Source organism: Orycteropus afer, unplaced genomic scaffold (genome assembly GCF_000298275.1).
Source record: "Orycteropus afer afer isolate SDZICR_OR568_19922 unplaced genomic scaffold, OryAfe1.0 scaffold00004, whole genome shotgun sequence".
Classification (NCBI taxonomy): Eukaryota; Metazoa; Chordata; class Mammalia; order Tubulidentata; family Orycteropodidae; genus Orycteropus; species Orycteropus afer.
In genome coordinates, this window is record NW_006921591.1 from 8,459,878 (window position 1) to 8,469,940 (window position 10,063).

The 10,063-nt window shown below is 36.4% G+C and overlaps 1 protein-coding gene across 1 annotated transcript in view; it reads left to right on the plus strand.

Moving 5' to 3' along the window:
• The window catches only part of DPP10 (dipeptidyl peptidase like 10), a 1,219,576-nt gene that overhangs the window by 1,196,049 nt on the left and 13,464 nt on the right, over positions 1–10,063 (plus strand). The window contains exons 22-24 of the mRNA XM_007937655.1: positions 3,483–3,582; positions 5,425–5,483; positions 5,588–5,660. Coding sequence (XP_007935846.1) covers positions 3,483–3,582; positions 5,425–5,483; positions 5,588–5,660 — 232 coding nt within the window. The remainder of the gene's footprint in view (positions 1–3,482; positions 3,583–5,424; positions 5,484–5,587; positions 5,661–10,063) is intronic.

Sequence of the window (10,063 nt, forward strand, 5' to 3'; positions counted from 1 at the left end):
TCACTCTTTGTCTCGTATGGTGGTTTTGTCTTAAAGTCAATTTGATCAGATATTAATATTGCCACTCCTGCTCTCTTACAGTTGCCATTTGCTTGATATATCTTTTTCCAACCTTTGATTTTTAGTCTGTTTTTATCACTATCTGTAAGGTGTGTCTCTTGTAGGCAGCATATTGATGAGTTTTGTTTTTTTATCCAATCTGCAATCTCTTGAGTGGTGCATTTAATCCTTTAACATTCAGTGGAATTATTGACAGGTATGAATTTGTTGCTGTCATTTTGTTATGTGTTTTTTCATGGCGTCCCTGGTTTCTTTGTTCCATATTATTTTTTTGTGCTGAGCTTATTATGTTTATAAATCATGTTAGCATTTCCTTTGTTGCTGTAGTTTTAGTATTTGCTGAATATTGGTACTTGTCCTCTTTTTTATTGTCATATGATGTTTTATCATTTTTCTTTGAGGGTTACCCTATGATTTATAATTTTCTCCCCAAGTTTAGAGCAGTCCATTCTATCTTGCCACTCTCTTAACGTCCTCACCATTTAGAAGTTCTGTAACTACACAGTCTTTTCCCTCTTTTTGTTTGTCCTCACTTGCCAATTGATGTCTTTGGTTCCCTGTTTACAATTTTGTAAGCTCATTTTACTCTGGATATGTCCATACCTGTGGTTTCTGGGTTATGTTCATCTTGTGTATTAATGGTCGGTTGTCATTTGCTGTTTTTGGTTCTCTGTTCAAAGGACTACCGTTAGCATCTCTTACAGGGTCTTGTTTTAACAAATTCCCTTACTTTCTGCTTATCTGAAAATCTCCTAATTTCACCATCATATTTGAAGGGCAGTTTTGCCAGGCATATAATTCTTGGTTGAAAATTTTTCTCTTTCAGGGTTTTATATATACCATCCCATAGCCGTCTCAATTGCATGGTTTTTGCTGAGAAATCAGAGCTTATTCTTACTGGCTGTCCTTTGTAAGTAACTTTTTGTTTTACCTGTGCTGCTTTCAGGATTTTGTCTTTATCTTTGGTTTTCATTAGTTTGATGATGAGGTGTCTTGGTGATTTTCTTTCGGGGTCTAGTCTGTTTGGAGTTTATTGGACTTCCTGAATGGATATATTCTCATCTTTCATCATATCAGGGAGGTTCTCCTCCAACAAATCTTGGACTATTTCCTCTGTGGTTTTATTCTTCTCTTCCTGTTCTGGAATTCCAATGACACATAAGTTATTTCTTTTGATGGTATCCCACATGTACTTTAGGCTTTCTTCATTTTGTTTTGATTGTTTCTTTGATTGATCCCTTTCCAAAGAAGTATTTATGTATTTTTCTTCAATCTCATTCATTCTGTCTTCCATTGCATCATTCCACTCTTTTGCCCTTCCAATGTGTTATCTATTTCTGACAATTTAGTATGAATCTTCTGGATTTCTATCTGTAGATTTAAAGTCATTTCTAATATTTCAATTTTTTTTGTCATTTTGTTCTTGTGTTTTCTTCCAAAATTCTTCTAGGGTTTTTTTTCTGTGTTTTATGTGGTCTGTCTTTCAATCCTTTGAAGATACCTAAATATAATTCTTTTGAATTCCTTATCAGAGAGTTCCAATGCTGCTTCTTTCTCAGGGATGTTTTCTGGGTCTATATCCTGCTCCCTTGTTTCTATCCCTTTATCTTTCTTCTTTGTGTGGACTGCAATGATCTGTTGTCTCAGAGACATCATGGCGTTGTTGTATTTATATCCCTGTTAAATGTTTGTGATGTCCAGCCAAGGGTGATTCAGGCTTTTCTTGGTGTTTTTTTTTTTTTTGTTATCATTGGCCCATTGGTCGAGAAGGAAGTGGTGGCTCTCGCTCAGTAAGTGAAGTCATAGGAGGTGTGGGTGTAGTTGTGTCTTATGGGGACTGTTTTTGTCTCCCACTCAGTTAGAGAAAAATTACAATTAAATAGTTTTCAAAAAACTAAAAGCACTTGGACAAAAAAAATACACCATGTAATCACACAGGAACAGTAACCAAAAAAAGAAAAAAAGAGAAAAAGAAAAAGAAAAAAACCCCTGCAATATCTGGGGATAGGGCACTGACAGAAAAAAGGTAGATAAGGAGACTAATGAAGAAAAAAAAATGGGAAAAATGCAAAAAGAATATCAAAGAATGGGGTTAACCACAAGAAGAAAAGAAAAAAAAAAAAAATTGCATCCAGGGACAGGGAAAAAAAAAAAAAAAAGCTGAAAACTAGGACCTGGGTGGTGAAGTATAAAGAAAAATATTAAAAAGGACAAAGTGTTATTAATAATAATAGTTTTAAATCAGACAAAAACAAGCAACCTAATAACCAGAAAAAAGAAAGATAAAAATAAAAATAAAAATAAAAAATCAGAGGAGGGCAGGGCAGGTCACCCAGGCTCCGTCAGAGCACACAGACTTGGATGGAATTCTTGTGGGCCCAGAAGGTGGGTGGAAGTGGGGGATTGCTGGACCTCTGTTCACCATGCAGGTGTGGATGGAGTATATGAATAACGGGGAATTTAGTACCTTTTCAATCTTACATGTCCGGAGTGTCCTTGTGGTTGTTGGTAAACAGAATCTGTTCTTAAGCCCCTGGAATCTGGGAGAGCACTCTCTCTTTAAAAATCCAAAATGATCAAGCTGCTTGTAAACATTCAAAATGTCTGCACCCTCCGGATAGTGAAAAGTCCACAGCTCAGCCCACCTTCCTCTTTACTGCTTCTCATTTGATTCACCAGCAACCAGAATAGTCTCTCCATGCAGTCCTTGGCTAGCAGGGCTGAGTTTTAGGTTAATTCTTAGGTCCTACCAGACTCAGAACTCTCCAAGCTGTCTGTGGTGTGCTGTCAGGATTGCTCAGAATCACTGCCAGACCGCAACTCCGTATGTCTCCTTTTTTGGTATTTGCATGCAAATTCTTCTGCTAGTTGAGGTGGTGGGGCAATCTACTTCCGTAGTGATACTGCCTTGGAAACCCAAGGAGGGGTCACTATGAGTTGGGTCCAACTTGACAGCAATAACAACAACAGTTGGGGTTCAGTCCACTTCTATATCCTTCCCTTCAAGGCTCAGGGGTCCAGTATTATCTTCTGTGTCTGTGTTAATTGGTTCCCCTTTTCTGTGTTGAAGAGGGTCGTGCAGTCTTTCTGCCTAGTCTGCCATCTTACTACAGGAAGTTGGGTTTGGTTCTAAACACTTTATTTTCTTAGTTTCACATTATTTGGAGTTGTTATCAGATGTACAGTAGGAAAATAAGAACAAATATTTAACATTGATTGATATATAATTAATCTTATATTTTATCTCAGATTTTTGAAATCAGCTTGTTATATAAAAAACTAAAGAACTTGTCAAATTTTCATCTGAACAAAGTGATTTTAGTGTATTATTTCTCAAGTTTGGCATTATGAGATATTCTGATACATAGATTATCAGACAGACAGTGTTAATTTCTCATTGTTATGACTTTTTATTTTGCCAGGGATACGGTGGCTATATTGCATCAATGATCTTAAAATCGGATGAAAACCTTTTTAAATGTGGATCAGTGGTGGCACCGATCACAGACCTGAGGTTGTATGGTGAGTATTTCCTATCAAATGACCTGTTTAAATAACTAGATTTATAGAAAGCAAATACTAATTCAGAGGAGCACAAGTGAGCTCATTTATTATTATTATGAAATATAGTATGTTTTTTTTTTTTTTTTTTTTTCATTTAACACAAATCGGGACCCCTCCTTGAGTTTCTGAGCCGATATCACTATGAAAGTAGATTTTTCAACCTTCCTTCTGAGTAGTGTCTGGTAGGTTTGAACTGCCAGCCTTCTGGTTAGCAGTCCAATGCCTTAGGCACTATGCTACCAGAGCTCCTGTTAATATGCCTTTTTTCAGGACACAAAATATCAATGTGTGTCATTAAATCATATTTTTAGTAGTTTATTATCCTCCTTGTTCAATTGATTTTACTGGAGCATAAAAATTAATGTGGACACCACATAACATCGATGAACTTGGAGGACCTTATATTAAGTGAAATAAGTCAATCACAGAAGGACAAATATTGTATTAGTCTATTATTGTAAAAGTCAAGGAAAGTTTAGAAGGAAATTTTCTTTGTTGGTTACCAGGGGTGGGACGGGAGAGGAGGGAACATTGTTAGATAGTTAGAGATAAGTATTGATTTGAGTGAAGAGAAGGGCAATGAACCAAATGTGAGTGATCAACATGGTGACATTGAGGAAAAGGAAGACATAGAGTGGTACCTGAGAGGTGCAGACAACAAAAATGAACCCTTTTGCACATACAGTACTGCATTATCAGTTAAGGCAAACATGGGTATATCGGTGGATAGATGGGTGAACAGACTGAACTATTAAATGTCTGTGCAGGGGGAAGGGTACCCAAGACCATGTATAGGGTCAGCAGACAATGGTTCCACAAGTGTATTTGTATGTTCTATAACAATTCCCAGGCATATAGTAGAGTTGACAAGGGATAAGATTGTAGTCACTTCTTGGTCATAGCCAGCTACCCAGAGGGAGCAAGTGTTGAACCTGTGGGCTCAGGACTGTAGTCACAGGGGATATCAAGCTCAATTGACATAACATACTACACAAAACATTTTTCATCTCCTACCTTGGCAAGTAGCGACTGGGATCTTAAAAACTTGCAAGCTGCCATGTAGATGCAATGATGGGTCTTCCCTCGTCTAGAACAAAGGAGAATGAAGGAAACCAAAGATTCATGGAAACAATTAGTGCAAATGACTGGTACACCATATGATTCTCAGCCTATATGACTATGAGACAAGAAGAACTAGATGGTGCCTGGCTGCCACTGTCAACCACTCAGAGGGGAATCTATGTAGGAGATCTTGGATAGAGAGACAGAACAATATGGAACAAAACTCAAAATCATTTGGAAAACAAACAGAAAAAAAGGGGACCAGCTTTGCTGGTCTGATAGAGTCTTGTGTAACTACTGAGACTATGGTCCCTATTGCCCTTCAGGTGTGGAATTGAACCCAAACCTTTGGCTTCCAGCCAAAGAAAAGATAGGCATATGAGTTGAACATTTGCCTGAGGTAGATACATTCCTTGGAGAGAACAATCATGGGAGAAAGAAGGGCTGTTTGTGTACAGGGAGACAGCTGAAGGGGCAGGAAGGCATGGAGGTATGGACACAGGGAAGAAGTAACTATTGGAAAGAAATGTGAGGGGAGCTGTTACATGGGGGTAAATTGTAGTCAATGTCATGAGACAAACTGTATGTCAACTGCTGTATGGAAAGTGAATTTGCTCTGTAAACTTTCACCCAAATCCCAATGAAAAAAAAAATGTGAAATGTGAAAATTAAATAATAAGATATACTAATAAATTTTTTTTTAGTTTATTCTTAATTCTCTATTCTCTTGGGTTGCAGCTTCAGCTTTCTCTGAAAGATACCTTGGTGTGCCATCTAAGGAGGAAAGCACTTACCAGGTACAAGTTTTAAAATAATGAAAATAAAAAAGAATATTTTTTTCTAAAAGAAAATGTATGGATAGATCTATATGTATAGCAATATGGTGCTTTCCTTTTTTTAGGCATCTAGTGTGCTACATAATATCCATGGCTTAAGAGAAGAAAATATATTGATAATTCATGGCACTGCTGATAGTAAGTACTATATTTTGTGCTATTGTTTGATAGAGTCTGACCTTTTACAAAGGGACATAGCTAAGGTCTTACATAAATGAAGTCTTATAAACCTTCTGAGGAGCAGAGTGCAGTAGCACAAAGAAACACATGCATGGTCTTACCTAAGACACACAAAAAGATGAAGATGTAGACTTCAGGTAGTCAGAAGAGGAATCCCAACCAATACTAAGAAGAGAAGAGGGTGAACCTCAGAACTCTGTGTTTTTTATCTGTGTTGTCCAATACCATAGCCACTGGCCAGGTGTAGCTCCTAAATATTTGAAAAGAGTTTAGTGTGATCGAGTAACTGAATTTTTATAGTATTTAATTTTAATTAATTTAAATTCAAAAAGCCACATGTGGCCAATGGCTATGATATTATTCAGCACAACTTAAGTGGACACCAGCCTGGAGGATAATAGAGAAGCAAAAAGATTTAAGTACTGAGGTAAAATTCTGATGAGGTTACTCACTTGAATGAGTCAAAATAAGTTTTTTAAAATGCAATTTTAAGTCACTTTTCATTTTGTCTATCATTTTATGCACTGGAAATTCATGTGAAGGATTTTACTAGTTATATAATATCATGATATATCCACCTGAATTGTTTATTACTCAAATTATATTTTTATTTTCCCATGTAATATCATACAGTAGGAAGCCAATTATTTATAGTTCATCCATAGATGAAAAAAAAGTAAATTTTAAGGAAAGAAGAAAAATTGATTTAGACAAGCCCACCTGGAAAGTAAGCAAGGGAGGCAAAGTCTCACATAAGTTTTTCCTAAATTTTGAAATTATTTTCATTGAACCACATTGTCTTTTCTCAGTATTTTTAGCCTATTTTACAGACAAAAATTACTATGACCTTCTCATATCAAAATTATTACACATCCAGTTCCAGAACTTTGAAGAATGTCAGGCAGTAGTTAAATTATACCTTAGATGCATATTTTTATAGATAAATGATTTAAAAAGTTAACAAATGTGGGATAAAAGACATATATCCCTTAGAGATGAATTCTAAAATTGTATGTAGTTATTTCCCTTCAAGGGCATGGAGCTTATCTCTCCTAACTGCCCTTGAGTTTGGGCAGCATTTAGTGAATTCCTCCTTAAGGATACTATATGGAAAGGGGAAGAAAGAGAAACTTTACAAGGAAGAAAGTTGATACACACTATTTCAGCCAGATGATAAAGTTTACCGTTTATAGTGACAAGTTATGCTGATCATATGTGCCCTTTGATGTGATATGTTAAGAATGGCACTTTATCTCTGTGGTCTTCTTTCCAAAAGTCCATACCCCACTCTAACAATGAGAAATATATAAGACAAACCCAAACTGAAGAACATTCTACAAAATCTCTGACTATCACTCCTCAAAATATTCAAGGTCATAAAAAAAAAAAAGAAAAGGAAAATCTAAGAAACTCTCACAGACTAGAGAAATTTAAAGATACATGACAATTAGATGCAGTGTCATAACCTGGATGGGAACCTGGAACAGAAAAGGATTAGGAGGAAAAACCTAGTGAAATCTAAATAAAATATAGAATTTACTTAATAACAATGTACCAATATTTGTTTCTTAGCTATGTCCAACCAAAAATCAAACCCATTGCCATCATGTTCAACCTTGTAGGATAGAGTTAAGTTCAACCCTGTAGGACAGAGTTGAATTGCCTCATATAGTTTTCAAGGCTATAATCTTTATGGAAGCAGAGTGCACATCTTTCTCCCATGAAGAGGCTGGTGGGTTGGAACTGCCACCAGTCAAGTGCTTTCTAACTACTTCACCACTCAAAAACAAACAAACAAACTCACTGACATTGAATTGATTTGACTCATAGTGATCCCTCCTTGGATTTCTGAGGTGGTATCTCTATGGAAGTAGATTGCCCAATCTTCCTTCCAAGGAGTGGCTGATAGGTTTGAACCAGCAGTCTTCTGGTTAGCAGTCAAATGCCTTAGGCACTATGCCACCTTAAATTAAAATAATAATATATTTGTAACAGTGGAAACTATGTTAAGGGTATATGGGAACTCTCTGTACTATCTTTGATAATTTCTGAAAATAAAAAATAAAATGATGGCATTCTACTGTTTTTTATTTTCTTTGAAAATATAATTAAAGAGAGCAGAAACATTTTGATAGACATTAGAATTTTGTTCCAAGGCGTTTAGACCTTGCCATCATGTGAACAGTAAGAGCATTCAAAAACAAGCCAGATGCCATTGACTCCATCTGTTCCAGAGTAGAACTGACCTCCATAGGATTTTCAAGGCTGTGATCTTTTGGAAGTAGATTGCTAGGTCTTTCTTCTGAGTTGCTTCAGGGTGAGTTCAAACTGCTAATCTTTGGTTAGTACTTTAGTGCTTAAACATCTGTGTCACCCTGGGATTTTTAAAGAGCAAGGAGTAACAATTGTTAAATTCTGAAAATATGTCAGAAAATATGTTGAAAGTTTTTAATAATACCTTTTAGTTTTTGACCAAAATGTTGTATGATAGGGATTATTACTTTTCCTACTTGACATATTGGGGAAATAAACCTTAAGAAATGTATGTAACTTGCCAAAATCACACTGTTCTTGGATTGGGAATTTGAATCCAGATACTGAGGTTTTTTCACTGTGCTCTAGATAAATAAATACTAGTTTATATATTAGGGATATTTCAAATCTCTCTGTCAATGTGTTGTAGCTATCAACATGAACCTTGTGTTCCTATCTGACTCACTCACTCAAGGGCTGATGCTTCCCTACCTGATAAAATACAAGGAGAATTTGAGACTGTTTCTTTGAGAGAAAGAACATATGTGTGCACACTGGCACACACATGCACATACACATACCACATTATGGGCTTGTTGGATAATATATGCTTAATGAACTGTAATGCTAGCATTAGTAATATTATCTTCAGAAATTGACAGTAAATCAGATCACTCAGCCGATTAAACTTCTAATGTCCCTGTTTAGAAATAAGCACATCATAAATATGAATAGGCTTTGGACTAGAAACTAAGAAGAAAAATTCTAATTGGAAAATCCCTTTGGATATCTTTTCTTTTTCTGCTGTATCCACACAGAATAAGGATAAGGTTCTTTTCATATTTTATTACAATAGTAAACAAATGGATTTTATAGAGAGCATTTTACTTTAGTCATTGAAGCTATTAATTAACATCTCTAGTAGTATATAATAGACCTGTTGGCACAGTGGTTAACCCATTCAGCTGTTAACCAAATGATTAATGGCTTGAAACCACCAGCTGCTTCATAGGAGAAAGATGTGGAAATCTATGTCCATAATATTAATATTTACATAATATTTACAGCTTGGAAACACTATGGGGCAGTTTTACTCTGTCTTACAGGGTCACTATGAATTGGGATTGACTCAACAGCAGGGATTTTATTTCATTTTATTTTTTAAATTTTGAGTAGCTTATATTAATAGAACAATTTTTACTAATTTAAATAATTTGTGATAATTTTCTCATTAAATACATGTGTTCAAAGACCTTGGGCACATTTTTAAAAAACTGCATCTGCATCACCATGAAGTGTTCCTCCCATGGAATCATTGGTGGGTTAGAACCACCAATATTTCCAGTTAACATCTGAGCACTTTAACTACTGTGTCACCAGGGCTTTTTGATTATATACATATATGTGTGTGTGTGTGTGTGTGTGTATGTTTAGGGGTTTGGGGAAGATGGCAGAATAAGCAAACTATAGAGACCCTTTTCAACAAAAAAAGGTGAACTAATTAACACAGATAATCCTGGAGCCCTGAGCTTTTAAGAGAATGATACAGAAGTGGACTAAACTCCAACTAGTAGAAGAACCTGCATGAAAACACAAAAAGGAAGACATAAGGAGCTGCCGTGTGTCAGCAATTCTGGTGGCAAAGACAGCTTGGGTATTGCCAAGTGGTGTAAAGACTTAAGAATTAACCTAAAAATTGGCATGCTAGCCAGGGACTGCACAGAGGACTGCACTGGTGGTCGATGAATAGAAGGGGAGGCAGCGAAGAGGGAGATGAGTGACCTGTGGAAATTTGCCTGTCTGGAGGGTGCAGCAATTTTGAATGTTTATAAGCGGTTCAACCATTTTGGATATTTAAAGCCACAGCATTCTCCCAGATTCCAGGGACCTAAGAATAGGCTTCACTTGCTGGGAACCCCAAGGGCAAGCCAGATGCAACCAACTGGAAAGGTGTGATATTACCCTTGTTACTCTTATAGTCCACACAGTCTTGGTGAATGGAGATGTGACCATCCCCCCTCACTCTCACCAACCTTCTGGGCTAGCAAGAATTCCATCCCAGTCTTTGTGATGTGATGGAGCCTGGGTGCCCTACCATGACCTGCCTA